The 22,202-nt window shown below is 37.0% G+C and overlaps 1 protein-coding gene across 2 annotated transcripts in view; it reads right to left on the reverse strand.

Annotated features, from left to right (window-relative positions):
* Window positions 1–1,512: 1,512 nt before the first annotated feature.
* The window catches only part of LOC115218755 (protocadherin beta-15-like), a 25,134-nt gene continuing 4,444 nt past the window's right edge, over window positions 1,513–22,202 (reverse strand). The window contains exons 2-5 of one of the 2 annotated variants that reach the window (XM_036508564.1): window positions 15,513–15,675; window positions 8,652–11,128; window positions 7,222–7,360; window positions 1,513–2,287 (exon numbers count right to left, since the gene is read on the reverse strand). In XM_036508564.1, the coding sequence (XP_036364457.1) occupies window positions 1,908–2,287; window positions 7,222–7,360; window positions 8,652–11,057 (2,925 nt within the window). In that variant the 5' untranslated portion in view covers window positions 11,058–11,128; window positions 15,513–15,675 and the 3' untranslated portion in view covers window positions 1,513–1,907. The remainder of the gene's footprint in view (window positions 2,288–7,221; window positions 7,361–8,651; window positions 11,129–15,512; window positions 15,676–22,202) is intronic. The other variant, XM_029788667.2, reaches the window with a different exon arrangement.

Raw genomic sequence — 22,202 nt, forward strand, 5'->3', positions numbered from 1 at the left:
ATGTATATATATATATATGTATTTTTTTGCTTCAGTTCAGAGCTGCGGCCATACTGATGCACCGCCGTTTGTATGTATGTATGTATATATATATATATATATATTATATATATATATATATATATATATATATATATATATATACATATATATATGTATGTATATATACATATATATATATATGTATATGTAAATACATATAATTATGTACACACACGTATATAAATGTACTATACAGACATATAACTATAGATATACAGTGTATGATATATGCGCAGTACTCTGTGTGTGTGTGTGCGTATATATATATCCATCAGCTATACATACACATACATACATACATACACATACATACATACATACATACATACATACATACATACATACATACATACATACATGGATACATACATACATACATACATACATACATACATACATACATACATACATACATACGTGGTCAAAATATTTCCACGCTGCCACTTGGTTGAGCGTCTCAACGAATATATATATTTTTTTCAAAAGTGCTAGAAATTAGCATCCCAGCACATTGAGACTACTTCACAGAACCAAATACTACTCCACAGAACCAAATACTTAAGTATAAAATGAAAATAGTAACTAAAGTTCTTCAAAGCTGATTGAGTACAAGCAAATGGAATGTACTTTCTTGCAACAAGGAATTCATTTAAAAGCCTATTATATCAACATATTCTTTATTACTCCCGATGCCTACCTGGCAAGCTAGAACTACGGGTTAGTCAACCAGCATCACACATTATATCTGATGAAGCCCTCCTATTCAGAGATTGTTCAAAATTGCGCAATATTTTTTTGACTGGGAAATAAAAATATTCCTCTACAATTGAATAGAAAGAAAGATCTAATCTCGCTTTGTAGGCACAAGGTGAAATATTTGCTTTCTCTTTTCAGGGAGACAAACAAGCATCGCTAATGTCGAACGTCTTGTCTTCTCATTAAAATGAATCAAAATGACAGTCCCTGGAAGATTACTGTGCCTAAATCTCAATACGCTGACGCGAATCCATTATCCAGAAGTAACTATAGGACGTGTGCAACCCATACATACATACATACATACATACATACATACATACATACATACATATATATATATATATATATTATATATATATATATATATAATATGTATATATATATATATATTATATATAATATATATATATATATATATATATATATATATATATATATATATATATATATATATATAATATATATATTATATATATATACAGGCACAAGCATCCCGCTCACTCACGTGCTTCCCAATGTCGCTTTCTCCGAGTTTCATTTTTTTCGAACATTCTCATCGACACTCCCATCCATACACACACATGCACACACATATACATATATACAAACATATATATATCTTCGTACTTGCATAAACTATATATGTGCATGTGTGTAAATACATATATATATGTACGTATATGCATATAGATTTATATTTGAATAATATATATATATATATTTATATACGAATATGTATGTGTTTATATGTGTTTGTATGTGTGTGTCTGTATATCCTATTGCTATTAGTATTTTATAGAATATCATAGTGTTGTCAACCAATTTCTTTACTCCCTTCGAGTTAAATATAAAATCTCACATTATCATCGTCGTCGTCATCGTCATTTCCACCACCACCACCACCACCATCACCATCACCACCATCCTCATCATCTTCATAATCATCATAATCATCACCATCATCATCCTTATCATTGTTGTTTCACTGACACGTTCAAGAAAGTTTACTAAAAAAAGCTAAGGCCATTCATTGGACGTCACTGGAAATCCTTCAATGTCGAAAATAACAAATATATAAATAAATAGAATAAGGGAAAAGAAAATTTTTACAGACAAGGATCCTTTGGAACTGCAGGTAAAGGTTTGGTGTACGATGTAAAAGTGTTCTTTACTGGAAGATTCCAAGACTGGCAAGAAGCGCAAGAATTTGTTCTGCTAACTGGCTTGCCGGTTTTGAATGCATTCAGCTCGTTACTGGAATTTGTGTGGTAGATGTATCGGCCGATGGTACTTGTAGTTCTTGGACTGTTGCATTTAGCAGATGAGTTGAGAGCATTTAGTTTGTTTTGGTTGACCGGAAGTGTTTGTTGACTTATGGATTGCGTCTGATGACTGACTGGAATTGATTGATGACTGATTGGGAGTGTCTGCTGGCTGATGGTCAAAGACTGTGGAGTGACTTGGAAGGTCTGGTGTGAATAACTTCCTGGAGGAGATGAAACAGAAAGAAAAACAGATGAGAAAGGGAACAGCATTATGAAAGTACGGAGTTCTGGTTTAAGCACCCCCATATCACCCCTCTTAACATTTCAATCCCCTCCCCCACATAAGTCCTCTTTTTCAGATTTTGATATTCTACAAATCAGAGTTTAAAATAAGGACAGTCCGAAGTTTTTGCTTAAATCCCAGCAATGGACCACTCTTAGGGGCATCGTCATTTCATTAAATGTGTTTATACGGAGCAAAATATTGAAAAAAAAACATCAATACATGTCAGGTGATAACAAAAAAAGAACAAGGAAGATATCCGGTGGTCGTGAGGTGAGCTAAAAATAAACAGCTAAATCGCTCTGAAATCACACATACACACACAAACACACACAAGCACACACACAAGCACACACACACACACACACACACACACACACACACACACACACACACACACACACACACACACACACACACACACACGCACACACACACACACATCAAACAGACAAACAAATAAACATTCACACAAAATATTGTCGCATAATCGTATGAATTCCCGCGTGCAGAACACAAATTCGGAAAAATTTTCTGAAAATTCTCAAAGGAAGAAAAAAAGGGAAAAACATTATGAGGGGTTATAGGGGTGAGTTTACACCAGAATTCGGTCGAAAAAAGGGAATAAGAACCCTTTTACTAGTTTCAATCATTTGACTGCGGCCATGCTGGAACACCGCCTTTTAGTCGAGCAAATCGACCCCAGGACTTATTCTTCGGAAGCCTAGTACTTATTCTAGCGTTTCCTTTTGCCGAACCGCTAAGTTACGGGGACGTAAACACACCACCATCGGTTGTCAAGCGATGTTGGGGGGACAAACACAGAAACACAAACATACACACACACACACCACACACACACACACACACACATATATATATATATATATATGTATATACATATATACGACAGGCTTCTTTCAGCTTCCGTCTACCAAATCCACTCACAAGGGTTTGGTCGGCCCGCGGCAATAGTAGAAGACACTTGCCCAAGGTGCCACGCAGTGTGCCTGAACCCAGAACCATGTGGTTGGTAAGCAAGCTACTTACCACACAGCCGCTCCTGAGCCTTGTTGATTAATAAATGAAAATGTTGTGAGGAACGGAATGAGACTGGTCGTTACTTTTTTTCATTTTTTTTGGTACCTATTCAGAAATTTGCTCATGGTCATTGTCCAGCAGAAGAAATTAATCTAAGTTATCCAGCTTGATATTATTTATTATTTACACGGAGGCGGGATTATGGCAACATTAAAAACAACTTGATTTTACATTTGGCATACTACAATACTAATCGAACGTATCGCGTGACTTGAACAAAAGACCAGAGGTTTCATATCAACAATTAGATTATATCAAACTCTCTTTTAGACTTTCGGCTGCTAAGTTTCCAAACTGAAGAACTGACGAAGAATGAAATTCCATTGAGAAGTTCAAGCTATTGTTTGTTTTAAAAAAAAAAAACGTCACCCTTTTCAAGCCTAATCAGGCTCATGGGCCCAATATCCCGGTTTCTGTGGCGTATGCGTCCCCCCCACCCCAGCTGGACGGGACGCCTGTCCATCGCAGCGTTACTCAAGAATCAGGAAGAAAGAGTGAGAGAAAGTTGTGGCGAAAGAGTACAACAGGGGTCGCCACCACCCCTTGCCGGAGCCCCGTGTAGCTTTTAGGTGTTTTTGCTCAATAAACATACACAACGCCCGGTCTGGGAATCGAAACCGCGATCCTCCGACCGAAAGTTCGCTGCCCTAACCACTTGGCAATTGCGCCTCCACATATTGTTTGTTTTACAAAGGTAAAAAATTTATGAATGGCGAAACTCTTGTTTAGCCTCAAATCAATCTTAATGGAATACATCAATGGTCAAAAGCATTCTAGGCATAAACATCCTGTCTTGTATTTTGCCTAAACATAGGGTACCTAGGATTATATTTTATAATGTTTCGAAGTTACAATGCAAAGAGCCGCAAATAAAACACTACAAAGCCTAACGATTCTGCCGGAGTCCTACTTTAGAGTATGCCCCTTGATTAAACCACAGAGATTTCAGCAGATTGGGATGGAAATTGAACCTCCATGAATCGTCTTTCAACACAAACTCGTCAGAGATTGCTTATCACTGTCAGTCACCATCGTTCTAATACGGCGAATAATACATTCATTTGAACGCCAAAGATAGAACTTCATCACGGAACCAAAGTTAATGAAGAAGGGAGTCACTTATATATGCTCAGGTCATGATTTATTGAGAATGTTGAAAAGCAATGAATAAATCGATAATAGATTTATCAATGGTTATATGAATGTAACTCTGCAGAAAGAGAAACAAGACGGAAGCGACTTTTGAGTAATCTAAGAGATTAGTGATACAGAAGAACTGCTAGATAGATAGATAGAAAGATATATATATATATAGATAGATAGATAGATAGAGAGAGAGAGAGAGAGAGATAGAGAGAGAGATGGATGGATAGATAGATAGATAGATAGATAGATAGATAGATAGATAGATAGATAGATGGATGGGTAGATAGATAGATAGATATATATATAGATAGATAGATAGATAGATAGATAGATAGATAGATAGACAGATAGATAGATAGGTAGATAGATAGATGGATGGGTAGATAGATAGATAGATGGGTAGATAGATGGATAGATAGATAGATGGATGGGTAGATAGATAGATGGATAGATATAAAGCTAGGTGGCAAAGATAGGAAAAGTGACAGAAAAGAAAGGGAAATGAGAAAAGAACGCATGACAGAAAAAGAATGAAAAGAAGTGGAAGAAATTAGTAGTAGTAGTAGTAGTTATTGCAGTTAGCGTAATCATTAGACATGGTTTTACCATGTTTATAGAGAGAGACCTGTTAAATATTATCTAGGTCAAAGGTCATTCCTGGCTATTCCTTTCTGGTAAAATAGCAAAACTACAAACACAGAATGTTATGATGCTATACTCTTTGACTCTTTCACTAGTTCCTGACACTGAGCACCACCTTCAAAGGATTTAATCGGATATATATCGATTCCAGTATTATTTCCATTTGGTACTTATTTTATTGAATTCAGTTTATCAAAATGGCTTATACCACAGTCACCATCCGTAGCCCAGTTCAACGTCAGCATTTTATCTCCTCGGGTGTTCTAGCGGAGTCCACTCTGCTACTAATATTCGTGCCACGTGTCTGATTTGTAGAGATGTCCTGCCTTCCCGCCAGTCTTGGAATCCCTGTGAAGGATCATAGGTCCTGCGTCCTCTCTTGAGTAAAAGGGAAAAAACTCATTGTTTGATATAAAGGAACACACCTCACACAGCTTAATATCAGTATGCACCATAAGGCGGCGAGTCAGCAGAATCGTTAGCACGCCGAGGAAAATATTATTTATTTCGGTGCTTTACTAGTTCTCACATTCTACCATTATTTACTTGATTCTTTGATTTGGTTTACAGTTGGCAAGAAATATGAAGGAGTGGTGTCAATGCCTGTCTCAATATCTATTTCTTTAATACCCACAAAGGGCTAAACACAGAAGGGACAAACAAGGACAGACAAACGGATTAAGTCGATTACATCGACCCCAGTGTGTAACTGGTACATAATTTATCGACCCCGAAAGGATGAAAGGCAAAGTCAATCTCGGCTGAATTTGAACTCAGAGCGTAACGGCAGACGAAATACGGCTACGCATTTCGCCCGGTGTGCTACCGTTTCTGCCAGCTCGCCGCCTTATGCCTGTCTCAATACCATTTACTAAATAAACGACACAAATACACCTCAACTGAAAATCAATATCGAATGATGGATTCAACCAACCAAATTTATATTTCATGTTCAACGTTATTCTTTAATGATGAATACAGACGATTGCAAAGAAGAGAAAATACTAGGTTTTAACGTCCATGCCTTTTCAAATGATAATAACGATGAAAATAAAGTTCCCTACACCAAGTTCCAGAATCGAACTCAAGCCTGTATTTCTAATAAAAGTACAACATCGATTTTCCTGAATCAGGAAACTGATTTTTCCGAACCAGGGTTGATCACTTTGGTCAATACACTCTAAATTAAAACAAATAATAAATTTACTTTAATGAAATATTGGTTCTTGTGTTATAGTATCAATGTTGTTCAATTCTTTACTGTGCAAGATACCAGTAACGTAGTTTAGCGGCTGTGGGAATTTGGATTTCCTACTGGTAAATTAATGCAGATTATCAGAGGATTCAGAGCATTGGTGTCTAGAAAGATAGTGTTGTACCTGTATGTCTCTTGACCAACAGTGTTTGCCTCAGGAATGTTTAAGAGCAAGTAGATAATAAGCCAAGCAAAAAAGGTAAATAAGAACTATGATTATGAATTACCGCTGTTTAAAGCTGTAGGTCAGTGTTCCCCAGCCTATTTCCCCACCCCAAGTTCCACTACAATTCTCCAGAAAAATGTTTGCCCTAGCGGCGGTTGGAAAAAAGAAATCCATTTTTAATATTTTCACAACTATTTAATACAAAAGAATCTACTGGTAACTCTTTTATTAAGTACTGAGTACAAAGCAAAAGTACATTATCGACTCAAGAAAAAAGTGAACCCTGTTCCTAGCGACTATGGCACCATGTTCCATTACAATTTTCCCAGGCTCCACATTGGGAGTCACTGCTGTAGGCTATAAACACCGGTGACAAAATTTGACATATTTACTCCGTAACAAGTTACGTAGGTGCATTCTTCTTATTCTCGTTATCCGAACTACAGTGAGGACTGTGATTAGCGCCCATGGAAACCCTGTTAAACGATACTATAGGATTCATCAAAGATTAGGTGAAATAAACAAGTAAATAAATAGTTAATTAAATATATGAATATCTTGCCTGGAAGCTCTTCATAATGTGCAATGTCTCCGGTACCAAATCCCTGTTCTTCGTCAGTGTGGTACATGAGAGACAACTCACTGTACGGAGCACATATCGCAGCTTCTTTATCGGACCCGCGATCGGTTTGGGGACATACCTGTAGAAAGACAAAAAGAAAAAGGGTTAAAGGTATTTTTGATGGAACATCATAGGAAGCAGTGAAGGCACGCTAATGAGCTACTGGTTAGGGTGATGCACTCACGATCGGACGAACGGGATTTCGATTGCCGGACTGGGCGGTGCGTTGAGTTTTTGAGTAAACCACTTGTTTTCACGTTGGTTCAGTCCACTCAACTATGAAGGAGAAACCCTGCGACAGACTGGCACCCTGATCAGAGTGGATGGTTTAGTCTTAGTCACATGTATGCCATGGACACTGGGTAACTGACCCTATGAGTCTCCAGGACACGGGATAATAATGTCTTGGTGTTCATGTTGTTAATGATGATCGCAGGAAGAAACCTTCTATTCATTGCTTTAACAAGGTCCAACGAGGGTGCCTAAACGTAGTCGCCGCCAGATCTGTTTGAAATAGCAGTTAATCCTCCGCAAATAACGCACTAACTTCTTAACTGAAGAACGTATATACATGAGATAATGTAATCTTAGGCTTGACCTTGGGCACTGAACTCCTTGATGGAATCGTAGAAGAGCCTCGTGATATATGCCTTTATCTCTTACTTATTGCATCTATTGGACTGCAGACTTGCCTTGCAGGGATCTAGTCGTACTTATTTCTTTTATTCTGTTGGTCCCTTTGCTGATCCGTTGAATTAAGGGAACATAAATAAACCAACACCGAACAAATAAGAAAAGGTACAGGAATCAACATAAACTGGTTGACACTGGATTAAACTTAGAATTTGGAGAAATATATTTTTTTTGCTTCATGAAATGAACGTTAAATATCTTAAATTAAAAATGGTATCTCGCAGTGAATTAAAATTTGTTTTCTGTAGCTGAAATCTTCAATTTTAAAAGAAATTTGTAAACTACGTTTTGCTAAGAAGAAAAATTATTTTAAATTTTAAATTCTTAATAATCTTCTTAACAGTGTAGACTTTAATACCAATATTTTTTGAATAAACAAGGTTTTTTTAAAAATTAAAGTGCAGATATAGATTTATATTATTTATCCAGTAAATTGTGACTCAAGTATGTTGAAATACTTATAAATAAATTGTTATACAAGTAAGCTGTAGTACTTATCCGTTATAACATTAAATTATAGTGCAAAGGTTAAAACACGTATCTCTCTTGTAGTACTAATACGTGGAACTTATTTCTGTTTTAGTGCACGCTATTGTTCTAACATGAATTGCTGTATGAGTATAATTATGTCGAATGTGTTGCATGCCAAGTTGAAGTTCTAAATCTGCAGTACTTACCTCTGTTGTGGCTTGACATGGAAACCCTGAGAGATCTTTTCTGTGAAAACTATTTGTCAGATACCTTGAACATGGTTCCCTTCGAAACTTCATCAAGTGATAGCTGTCGTTCCGAGGTACAATGGTGGTTTTAGTGCTCGGAGAATCGTAATGTGATGGAATTTGGTCGCAAAAGCACTCAGTTTTCGTGGTGTGTCCCCAAATCGTGTTATTCGCACTTGCTGATCTGTTGTAATAGATATTCCTTTGGGGGTTATTCTGTACCATACACATCGCTATCGACACAATAATTGTCAACGAAATCGTCACAGCAGCTACTACAATAATCACACCAAGCTTAATACTGATTTCACTGTCACTGATAGTGTTTGTGTTACTAGTCTTCCCAATTGTCTTATTGGTAGCGGTTAGTCTCAAAGAGAGGGTAGTCGTGGCCGAAAGCACCACAGCACCGCTATCCTTAACGGCTACTAAAAGCCTATAAAGGTTAGAGTCTTTTGGTTTAATGGAACGGGAGAAAAATAAGACACCAGTGTAAGGAGTAAGGGTGAAAAGGCGATTCTCGTTTCCGCCAAGAATCTCGTAGCGAAGGAAGGCATTTTCTCGAATGTCTTTATCCATTGCTTTCAGAATGGTGATATCGGATGGACTTTCTGGATTATAATGGACGTTAAGTTTAAAAGGATTAACACTAGGAAAGGTAAAATACGGAGCATTATCATTCTCGTCCATAACCTCAACAACAACATTTGCTGTATTGTTAAGTGATGGCGTACCGTTATCTCTGACTAAAACTTTAAACTTATAGAGATCTTGTTTTTCCCTGTCCAGCGATTTGGTTGTGGAGATGAATCCATAATTAGAAATTTCAAAGGGCAAAGCGTCTTTCATTTTGGTTAATAGAGAATAGGATAGCTGACCTCCCGGTCCCAAATCGGGATCTGTTGCGTTGATGAATCCGACAGGGAAGTTCGGTTCTTCATTTTCATAAGTTAAAAATCTAAATATAGTTTTAGTGAACTGTGGTTTAACATCGTTGACATCATTAACTTCAATGGTAAATTTTCTCTCCGTCATCAGCGAAGGGCTGCCGTTATCTCGACAACTGATGTTGATATCAATACGTTTTTCCGTTTCCCTGTCGACAGGACTTTTGACGACAACTTTAAATTTGCCGCGACCCAAACTTTTTAGCTGAAGTTTATCATGACGAAGGTTGCATGTCACTTCGCCATTTCTCCCCGCGTCTTTATCCGTCACTTTTATATAAGCTATAAAGCTACCGACTTCTACACCTTCGGATATAGTCAACATTGCTCCTTTGGAATCGGAAACAAAGTTTACATCAATGACTGGTGCATTGTTCTGCTGATTAAGCACATTTATCAATACTATTGCTGTCGAGCTCAACGGAGGATTGCCCGAGTCAGTGGCGTCTATGAAAAGCTTGTATGTCTGCCTTTTGTCCAAAGGAAAATTTTTGCTCAAGAAAATCTCTCCCGTCTCCGAATTTAGTTTGAAAAAGTTCTTAACAGCAACCGAAGTTTTAGAATCAAAATGGTAGGTCACCTCGGCGTTTTTACCCAGATCGAGATCTTTGGTAGATAGAATGACAGCTGGTTTACCAATTTGATGAGCCTTATTGACTGAAACATTATAAATATTTTGAGAAAACACTGGAGCATTATCGTTTTCATCGGTTACTGTTATTTCAACATCTAGAACATCTTGTTTCGACGGAGTGCCACTATCTTTAGCAATAATCTGAAGACTATAAGAATCCTTCATTTCTCTGTCTAGTTTTCCCTGTAAGATAATTACAAGTTTCGAATTTCCAACGACTCTCTTTGAAGTGGACAATGAGAAAGGTTCATCTATATGCTTCTTCAGATGGTAAACGATTTTTGAATTTAACAATCCAACATCTCTATCGAAGGCATTTGGTATGGATTTTGTTGTGTTTTTACCATCAGTTTCGTAGAATTCAAGACGAACTTTTCTGAAAGGAAACTCTGGCGAATTATCATTGATGTCAATTATAATAATTTTCACTTCCAATATTTTTATAAAAGATTGTTTTTTCCGGACGGCTACTTCTACGATTTGAAAACACTCCGTGTTGTACTTACACAATGTTTCTGCGTCCAGTGTCTCAGTTGTATAGATTTTGCCGGACTTTGAAACATTGAAGAGTTTCTTGTGGTCAAGGTTTTCGCTGTCTTGTAATTGCTTGAATGTAATCAAGTTTTTACTGTTCCACGTCTGAACGGTGTTCATGAACTGAATATCGGCTGCTATGTCCCCGACAAGAGTGAACGGTTTTTGTCCTTCTCTCACCTGGTAGACCAGGTTTGCACACTGAGTAATTTCCAGAAGCATCAGTATAAGACATGCAGACAGCATCATAGTTTTTATTTCATATCTTCCAGTAATTGTAAAACGATCAGCAAATTATATGACATCATTTATGGTTGAATCTGAAAAAGAAAATATATGTAAATATATACACATATATATTTTTTCATACATCTATAATGACAGCCACGTGTACGTGCATGCATATGCTCTCCCACCACACACACGTTTACTCACTATCTCACTAAATCATATAAAGCTCGTGAAAGTGTATAACTTAGTCGCGTGTACGACGTTTCTGCTAATCCATTTATGTGTCTGTGTAGTTGCCACTTGATAGAAATACCGTCGTATTTGCTAAACGTGGCATTTTTTACCTCTGCATATTTAGCATCACATTTTCTATTCTTTTACGCTATTTCTGTCGAATGATAGAGATCATATAATGCACAATGTAATGATACAGCGCAGCAACAAAAAATTCTGAATAGGAAAAAGCTTTAAATAAAATATAATGATGAGTCAATATATACGTAAAACATGAGTTTGTTTATATCTGTGTATTGGGGAAATATTGCGTTTACCAACGAAAAAGTACTCAATATATGACGTTGAGTTTATTATTAGAAGCTGAAGGCTCTGTTGTCGCTACTATGAGTATTCAAGCGATCAGAGAGGAAAAGCGGTGGAAAATATTTCAGCCAAAATATTTGAAAAACATACTGAAATATCATCAGTAATCCAAATTTCATTGACTGCGAGAAAAAAACCCAAATCGTTGTGTCATAACATTTATACATTTAATTATCTTACGAAGAACACGTGATATGTTCCCTATCCACATATACTGACTCATCATATCTTTATGCCTTAAGTTTTGTATGTGTAACACACAGAAGCAAGTAAGGTAGTTATTTTTAGTGCAGGGCGTGATATTTGTTTCATTGAATAATATAGAATCCAATCACAGAATTCAGCAATTTTAAGAAAATGACCACAATTGGTGAATTCTTGCGTCACTTCCATCAATATTTATCAGGAAATTCTCATATAAAAACTAGCGAAATAATATATTTCTATAGATGATGGAATTGCCACCCCTTTAAATATGACAGTATACCGATCCCCACTTCAAAAGCATTAATTCATCAGCTCTAAAATGTCATTAGCAATAGCAAACTTTCTTGACTTTGTGTGTTTTACACATATGATACTAAAGATATGAATTTATTGCACATTTTGCATGTAAATATATGAATATATCACATGTTTAACGTATGATTGGTAATAAATAAAATTTCAATAAATATCCATGTTTCGATGTTTTCGAATATATTTGCTTATATACATACTTCATCCCATTCATTATTTAATAGCTGGCAACATGAAACTCAGGGTAAGGACTGAAGACGCTTCAGGGACAACTGAAGAAGGGGAATATTCTTTATGTTGTATGTCGCGTTTCTCTGATTGTGTTCAAAGTTTTTTTGATGTCCTGTCCCCATATATGCATGTATATATTCATATATATGTAGGTATGTACATATATGTGTGTATATATGCATATATTTATATATTATTTATATTATATTATATTACATTATATTCTATTATATTATGTTATATTATATTATATTATATATATATATATAGAGAGAGAGAGAAAGAGAGAGATAGATAGATAGATAGATAGATAGATAGATACATACATACATACATACATACATAGATACATAGATACATAGATACATGTATGCGCGTGTGAATATGTGTGTATGCGGGTGTGTTCTTGGGCCTTTGTGATTGTGATTGTTACCCCAACGCTTAATAACTGGTATTGATTTGCTTAGACGCTTCGGCAAAAGAATTCCATAGAGTAAGTATAGGGACTTAAAAATAACCTATATACAGAGATCGATTTGTTCGACTTCGATCTTTCAAAGAGGTGCCTCGGCATTCCATCAGACCAAAGACCGAAACAAATAGAAGATAAAAAAAAAGAAGGTAACACGATGTTGTGCCAGTGTGTTTGTCCGTTGGCCCATATTCTTCGACAGGTTTCATTTTAGACCTTCATATATGCCACAGACTCTTCCTATCCTGTAAACGAGAGCGGAGGGGAGATTTATCCGCCGACTGATCCGACTATGAGACTGTTTATGCGGCCCAGAGAAATTCCTGGATAAAAACACTTGAAAGTGATGGCCCCAGCAAGGCCGCAACACAATGTCTCAAACGAGTAAAAAACAACTGTTCTAGCTGTCAATATCATTGGAAACACACTTGTCAACCTCTGTTTTCGTCTCTGATTTCATTAACCTATAGACTAGAACTGAAGGAAAGCTGCGTCAAAATTAGCGAAGGAACGTGGTTAAATTAGATGAGAGCCGATAAGGATTCCAATATCTGGTGCAATCGCGTCATTACGACGATGCAGAATTATTCCTTTGTTAAATTCGTTTGTAATTATCTTACCCCGATCCTGCTTCGTTACAAGACGAAATGAAATATTAATATGTATTATATTTATTAAGAGCGGTGGATTAGCAGAGACAGGAGAAAGATTCGATAAATAAGGAACGATAAAACTAAATAACGGGATCGATATAACTGAGTAAAAGTCCTACTTTTAATTTTCTTTTTTTTTTCTTTTGAAACTGTCAGATATGATTTAAGAGAGATATGTTTTGGCTGCTATTACTTCGACAACATGTGACAGCGTAGAGACTGTCTTCGTCTGTTTGAGAAAACTGTTGATTAATTAGGAATTAAGAGAAAAACGAGGTGAAGGTAAAATAAGGTAAGGCTGCTCTGATGTTCTGTTCAAGCGTTTTGTCTTTCTAATGCACGCATTCATTTCTCTGCATTCCGCTGCAGCCGCTGCCGCTACCACCACGATGACGACAACTACCACCGCTGCCGCCGCCGCCGCCGCCGCCACCACCACCACCATCAATATAGCATTCATTTTGTTTTTGTCACATAATTGAAGCAGACTCCCAATTGGCAACAAGAAGGAAACTAAATGTTGGACAACGTCGAAGACGCAATTAACCGCGGATTTATCGCTCTATCACAGCTCTGAGCAGCAATTTTAATAACAACAACAACAACAACAACGACATGTGAAGGTTTTTCTTTTTGTTGTTGATTAGGACAAATCATTCGCCATCTGTGTGACTGTTTTACATATAAGAATTTCAGAATGACCAATATTATTTAAAAGATAGTAATAACAATGGGAGACCTGAATGGCAGAAAAGAAAAAGAAGCAAATAAATAAATATTCGAAACTGAACAACAAAGAAATAAATAAATAGACAAAGAATTAAATAGATAAACAAATAAAACTAATACATAAGAGGATAAGGATACGAATAAACAGAAATGAGAAAACATTAAAGTGAAAGTAGAGAAGAGAATATATTAATGTTTTAAGCGTTTTCAGTCGCCATATTTGCGATCAGATAAGAACATCATTAGAATTTCTAGCTTAAAAGTGCATTAAAGACAGCCATGTTGAACGTCCAGGAAAAAGGTGATGACCTTGTCGCTGTGAACAAACATTAAAACTGTTGTCATGCGCATAACAGGACAACAGCTTTTAATTGAGACCAGAGTGAGAGATAGGGAAGGTAATAATATAGAGATACAAAAACGAACGTTAATACTCATCCCTTCCTCACTCTTTTCTCTCCATCCATCCATTTACCCATCCATTCATGCATCAATCCCTTTGTATATACATGCATAAATGTGATAAGTGCTAATGCACGAAACTCTCGGCCCTTGAGTTACTCTGTAACTTCTGCTAAATAATAATAATAATAATAATAATAATAATAATAATAATAATAATAATAATAATAATAATAATAATGAATGCTCTTATGCAGTACCAGGCACTAGCTCACGTGGGTTCTGATCTTAACTGATTGGAGGTGTTATCGTGTATGTGTTTTGTCTTGGTATAAAAGATGGGCTACGGCAAATATTCTGCTGAATACCACAGATTTCCTTATTAATTGTTTGACCATAACCAGTTGAGCATGTCCCTTGCCGACTGAAGATATGTGTGGAAGTAGTCGGAGCGTATCATAGCCATGTGTTGAGAGGAATTCTTTGGGGTTTGAATAATTCACCGCTGGAAACATGATTGTTTCGTTCAACATCCTTAAATAACCCATATTCAAGGATCTTTTTGAACAGGATGGGCTTCTCGACCTGAATAAATTTTAGCTGGACCCCACCTGCAAGGTACTGCGCTGTTTATCTTGATCACCATGTCACACACATATAGTTGTGATGCAGGTACCTATTGTACCCTTATCAGATGGGTTGTCATAATGGGTATCCTTCGTATATTTGTACCCCAGTGTCACTTTGATGGCATGCACTGCTCTCTCAGTCAACAACAACAACCACAACAGCAGCAGCAGCAGCAACAACAACAACAACAACAGCAACAACAACAACAACAACAACAACAACAAAGGCTATAAATACCTTGGTGCACCAGAGTTCAACGAAATAATGGAGAAGGAAATGAAAGAGCAACTGAGGATGGAATATTTCCGATGACTAAGGTTGGTGTTGCGCTCAGAATTGACCGGATGGAATAAAATCCAAGCAATTAATACGTGGGTGATAGCATCACTTCGGTACGAAGCTGGAATTATAAAATGGCAAAAGAGAGAAGTGATGAAAATGTATACAAAAACAAGAAAATTGTTGACAGTACACGGAGCCTTGCATCATAAAAGAGACACCAATAGGCTGCACTTGTCCAGAAGAAAGGGCGAGAGAGAATTGATCAGTAACCAGGACTGTATCGAAGCAGAGGAAAACAGCTTAGTGTGGCATATAAAAAATACCGTGGAGCCTTTGTTGAAACATACGAAGAAGGTCGGCGTCATCAAAACTGAGAATTGTGTAACTAGAAGCTTTAATTAGCACAACAATCGTTTCGGCTGCCTTATGATTCAGTGCGACCAGGAGATAGAGAATAGGAAACCAGACATAGTCTTAATTGAGAAAGAAAGCAAACGATGCTGAATCATAGATATAGCATGCCCAGCTGACAACAAGGTATACGATAAGGAAGAAAGAAAAGTCGATAGGTATGACAGGTTAGCTTGGAAGGTTAAACAGTTGTGGTCACTGAAAAAGGTGGTAGTAGTACCAATAATTGTCGGAGCCCTGGGAAAAGTGAGTAAAAATCTTGAGAAGTACATGGAACAAATAGGGGCTGCAATAAGAGTGGAGCACTAGTAGAAAACAGCAATGCTTGGAACCACTCGAATATTCCGGATGGTGCTCGAAAAATAAGGGGTGCTACCTTAGTTCACTGGTAGTGAAAAGTTGACACCGGAGTACATCTCCAGTGTTAGAAGCTGTGCAAAGACATTAAAAATAATAATGAAAATAATAATAATAATAATAATAATAATAATAATAATAATAATAATGATAATAATGATAATGATAATAATAATAATAATAATAATAATAATAATAATAATAATAATAATAATAATAATAATAATAATAATAAATAATGCCCTGGTGCAGTACCAGGGTACTTCGTTTAACATCCTTAAACAACCCTTATTAAGGGACATTTTCGAAAGGGATGGGCTAATAGACCTGAAGAAAATTCTCACTAGGCCACACCTGCTAGTCTCTGCACTGTTTATCTTGATGTGAGATCACCATGTTGCGCACGTATGGTTGTGATACATGTGCCTGGCGTACCCTTTTCTCTGATAAGGGTATACCGAGTAGTCATGATCAGTATACTGGGCTTTATATATAATGTACCCCAGTGTAACTTTCATGGCATGTACTTTTCTCTCACTCAATAATAATAATAATAATGATAATAATAATAACAATAGTAGTAGTAGTAGTAGTAGTAGTAGTAGTAGTAGTAGTAGTAGCAGTGATGATGATGATGATGATGATGATAATAATAATAATATAATAATAATAATAATGATAATAATAATAATAATAATAATAATAATAATAATAATAATAATAATAATAATAATAATAATAATAAATAATGCCCTGGTGCAGTACCAGGGTACTTCGTTTAACATCCTTAAACAACCCTTATTAAGGGACATTTTCGAAGGGATGGGCTAATAGACCTGAAGAAAATTCTCACTAGGCCACACCTGCTAGTCTCTGCACTGTTTATCTTGATGTGAGATCACCATGTTGCGCACGTATGGTTGTGATACATGTGCCTGGCGTACCCTTTTCTCTGATAAGGGTATACCGAGTAGTCATGATCAGTATACTGGGCTTTATATATAATGTACCCCAGTGTAACTTTCATGGCATGTACTTTTCTCTCACTCAATAATAATAATAATAATAATGATAATAATAATAACAATAGTAGTAGTAGTAAGTAGTAGTAGTAGTAGTAGTAGTAGTAGTAGTAGTAGCAGTGATGATGATGATGATGATGATGATAATAATAATAATAATAATAATAATAATAATCCTTTCTGCAATAGACACAAGGCCTGAAATCAGTCGATTGCATTGACCCCAGCGTTTCACTGGTATTTAATTTATCGACCACGGCTGAATTTGAACTCAGAACTTATAATAATGACATAATATGAATAAAATGTCCAGAAAATGTTCAATTGGGTTGGAACTGAGAAGAGCAAGGGACATAACTACATTGAAGTGCAGGTGTTGATTTGATTAATTGACACAGGTGTCATAAAAAGGAAAAACTGATCGAAACGCCGCAAGATTACTGATGTATATACAACGACAAAGCTTGATGCAGATATTCAGTGATTATCTGCACATGTAAAGTGTTAGTATCACACGTATAGATATAGATGCAGGTAGGTGAGGCTCTACAGTTAAGAAGCTGGCTTTGGAAATAGCATAGTTTTAAGTTCAGTCCCACCTCTCATTGGGTAAGGGTCCTCTACTATAAGTCTGGATCGATGAATGCCTTGGGAGTGAATCTGATAGACAGAAACTTATGTCGAGGTTTATCATATATACATATATATATATATATATATTCTCTTACTTGTTTCAGCCATATTTGACTGCGGCAATGCTGGGGCACTGCCTTGAAATGTTTTAGTGGAACAAACCGACCTCAGGTCATATTTCTTAAGCCTAGTACTTATTCTATTGGTCTCTTTTACCGAACCCTAGCTTATGGTGGTGTAAACACACCAACACCGGTTGCCAGGCAATGTTGGTGGGGACAAACTTAGACAAAAAGGCATATATATGTATATATATATATATATATATATATATATATATATATATATATATATATATATATGCATGTATGTATGCATGTATGTTCGTATGTGTGTAGATGTGTATACACACACATATATATACCTACATACATATTTACATATATATATATATATATATATCCAACACGAGACAAACAAGGTTACTTGTCTCGTATTTATACGAACTAACTTTTCAAATTTTACTGCGCAGACGCAGTCCTTCGCTGGCTACAATGAAAAACCGCCAACTTTTAACCGAAAATTATCCAAACGATTACAGTATTTAATCATGTCAAAGCAGAAAAATATGAAAAGTTAGTTCGTATAAACATGAGACAAGTAGCCTTGTTTGTCTCGTGTTGGATATGTGTATAACCTTAGGTTGGACCTTGCTGAAGAAAATCAGACCTTGCGAGTTCCCCTTGACTCACTAAAAAATGATCAGAAACCAATTGGTCCAGGGACGAGATGGTAAATGTTTTTCATTTCCAAATTTATTTCTGTCGAATTTTATCCTTTATTTTTGTGTTTACAGAACCTAGCTGTTCTTTCTAGCATGCTGAATTTCCTATAAGTGGATTCCTTATGTGTTTAAATATACACTATATCGTATGACTAATATATTGTCGTCTTGACTAATATTTTTGCACGTTAGACCACTGGAAATGTAAATTTTGATTGAATGCTTTAATTTTAATTAAATTCCATTTCCCTTTGATATGATTATATATATATATATATATATATATATGAATATATATATAGTTCAAATTTACAGAAAACAAAAGACGAAGACAAGTGTAGGAACAACAGGCAGGTGTATTACTTTAGCGCTCGGGAAAAATTGGAAAGTCTTTTACGTTTCGAGCCTACGCTCTTCAACAGGAAGAATTAAGTGGAAAAACAAAACGCAGAGAAAATGAAAAAAAAGTGGAGAAAAAATTGTGTAGAGTTTAACAGTTCAACATAGTGCAAATGTATGTGTGTGTGTGTGTGTGTGTGTGTGTGTGTGTGTGTGTGTGTGTGTGTGTGTGTGTGTGTGTGTGTGTGTGTGTGTGTGTGTGTGTGTATGTATGTGTGTGATTGCGTGCGTGCGCGAGTATGTGTGTTTCTCATTGTGCTTGGGTTTGATCCTCCTCCACTCGACAACCGGTGTCGTTTGGTTTATATCCCCAAAGAGAAAACGATAGCATAAGTAGCTGGCTTAAAAGGAAAACCTAAGTACTGGAATCGATTTGCTCGATTAAAACATTTCTAGGTGCTGCCCCAGTATGGTCGCAATCCAGTGACTGAAACAATCGAAAGATAAAAGATATCCAATGATAAAGCTTGATGTAGATATGCGATGATAATGTAGACATATATGGTATGCTAACCTTTGTGGAGACATATGATAATAACCTCCCGTGATGATACATCGTGATATGGTTGATGAGGACAGATTATGATACACTCTCGTTCTCTCGGGCGTGGGGTCTGGCGAAGTTACGGAATGCGATAGACTAGTATCTGAATCAACAACCCTGTATATCTTAAATGATAAGCAACAACAAAAGCACAAAAAGGAAGCGTAATAAATATCAGAGACGACAAAAATTCGTCCCAGCAGCAGCAGCCAGTTCGAGCACCAGATGCATTTCGGCACTTTCTTGGGGGTCTTTTCAGTGGTGTGTACACGCAGCCAGCAACATGCGCGGACGAGGGTCCGTCGTCTCTGATATACTCTCTCTCTCTCTCTCTCTCTCTCTCTCTGTTTACTCTTTTACTTGTTTCAGTCATTTGACTGTGGCCATGCTGTCCGTGGAACAAGACATCTCAAGAATCGCTGGATGGATTCGTATGAAACTTTCAGTGATGTTTGAACTCGTGATTGGCTCGAACTGATTGGTGTCTTCGAGTGTAGGGAATGTGGTGGTGCTATTGTCAATGTGGTCCTTTGATTGTTTAAGATGTATTTTCAATCATACCGTGAAAGTGGGAAGCTGAATTTAGGAGGGAAAGGGAGAGTCTTGAAGATGACCCAGCATCTTGCAGCTGGCAACACCAAAGAAAACGTTCATTTTCACCATTTGGTGACTGATGACATACACTTGACTACAAATCAAATTGCCAAAGCTGTTAGCGTATCCCGTGAGTGAATTGAAAATATTCTGCACAATGAACTTGGCATGATGAAGATACCTGCTCGGTGGGTCCCACGTCTTCTGAGACCTGATCAAAAACGCAACATGCTGATCCCATTACGAAAATATCTGACATAGTTTCAGGTAGATCTGGTTGGTTTCCTTGAACTTTTCCTAACACAGGATGAGTGATGAGTTCATCATTTTGAGACAAAGGGATAATCCATCCAGTGGAAACACTCCTCATCACCTGCTCCAGAGAAGGCCATGGTCGCTTCATCTGCAGGAAAGGTGACGGCCTCAGTTTTCTGGGATGCGAAAGGCATTGTGTTTATTGCCTTTCTTCAAAAAGGTCACACCATCAATGTAGAGTGTTGTGCCAATTTGCTGAGGTGGTTATGAAAGTCTATGAAAACCAAACGCTCAGGAAAACTGACGAAGGGGGTTCTTGTTTCACCAGGACAATGCTCCAGCTCACAGGGCCTTGGCTTAGTGGTCGCTCTGCGAGACTGTGGTTTTGAACTGGCTAATCAACCCCCACCTCTATTCTCATGATTTGGCTTCGTCTGTTCCCCAACATGAAAAAAAAATCATTTGTTTGGGATCCAGTATTGCAGTGGTGATGACTTTTTGACCTACCGGATGAAAGCTTCTTCACCAATGGGATCCAAGCACTGCAACACCAATTGGAAGAAGTGTGTGGACCTCATTTGGTCGCATTCCTCGAGAACTTTTCAGCCGACCATCGTAATAATAAAGATAAAATATTAATCTGATTATGTAATAAAATTATTTTATTATATAACTCTTATATTCAGTGAATTAGAATACGCAGAAAATGTAAAAAGAAATAAAGCGTGAGAAAATGAAAAGAAAAGCGAAAAGAATGGTTTTTCAGTGATAAGAATTTAGAATCTTCGAGGTCCACAATTAAAAGTGAAAAGAATAATAACAATGGAAAATGGATTACAGATAATAATTGTTTCAAATGTAGATACAAGGTCACATATTTGAGGAAAATTGTTTGTAATTTAAGTCGACTGATACTTTATTATATCGACTTGGTTTCAGCCAAAGACTGAGGCCATGCTACAGCATCGGCTGTCAGTGTGTTTGGGTCTCCTTTCTGTACTGTTTTTGGTGAAGAAGAGAGTCGGACGGATCCACTTTACTTTATTCCCCTGCACCGATGTGTGTTCATCTGGGATTGCAGAAAGGAATTTGTCCAGATGCTTTTTTGAAGATCTCCCCATCTCCACCTTGCAAATCCATGACATTGTTTGGCAGAATGTTGAACAGTAGAGGTCCCTTGAAACCCAAACTGTTGCAGTACTTATTCGAGGTGGAGAAGACGGGATCTTTTGTATTATGCAGTGCCGTCCAGTTCGGTAATTGCTATTGCTTTTAATTCCAAAGTTGGGAGCTATACCACGGCATATCCTTCTCGCCTTCTGTCTAGGGTATAGAACTTTATCCTCTCTAAAATGTAGAGCCTCTTCCGGGTCAATCTTGTTGGTGTAGTGACGCTGGATTGCCTCGAGTTCTGCCACCAGTTTGATGTTCTGCGGCGATCATAGGTCTACCAAACTTACACAGAGGATTTTGGCTGGCCCGCAGCTACAGAGAAGTAATGTTGTCCAATGTACCACTCAGTGAGACTGAACCCGGAACCGGCTGGACAGCAAACTTCTTGCCACATATTGACGCTTCTACCCCGCTCTATATCCACCCAACTTTCTGCCCTAGACTTTGAAATCCCGTCAAGCTCAACTTTCGTA

The sequence above is a fragment of the Octopus sinensis genome, linkage group LG14, assembly GCF_006345805.1.
Source record: "Octopus sinensis linkage group LG14, ASM634580v1, whole genome shotgun sequence".
Taxonomy (NCBI): Eukaryota; Metazoa; Mollusca; class Cephalopoda; order Octopoda; family Octopodidae; genus Octopus; species Octopus sinensis.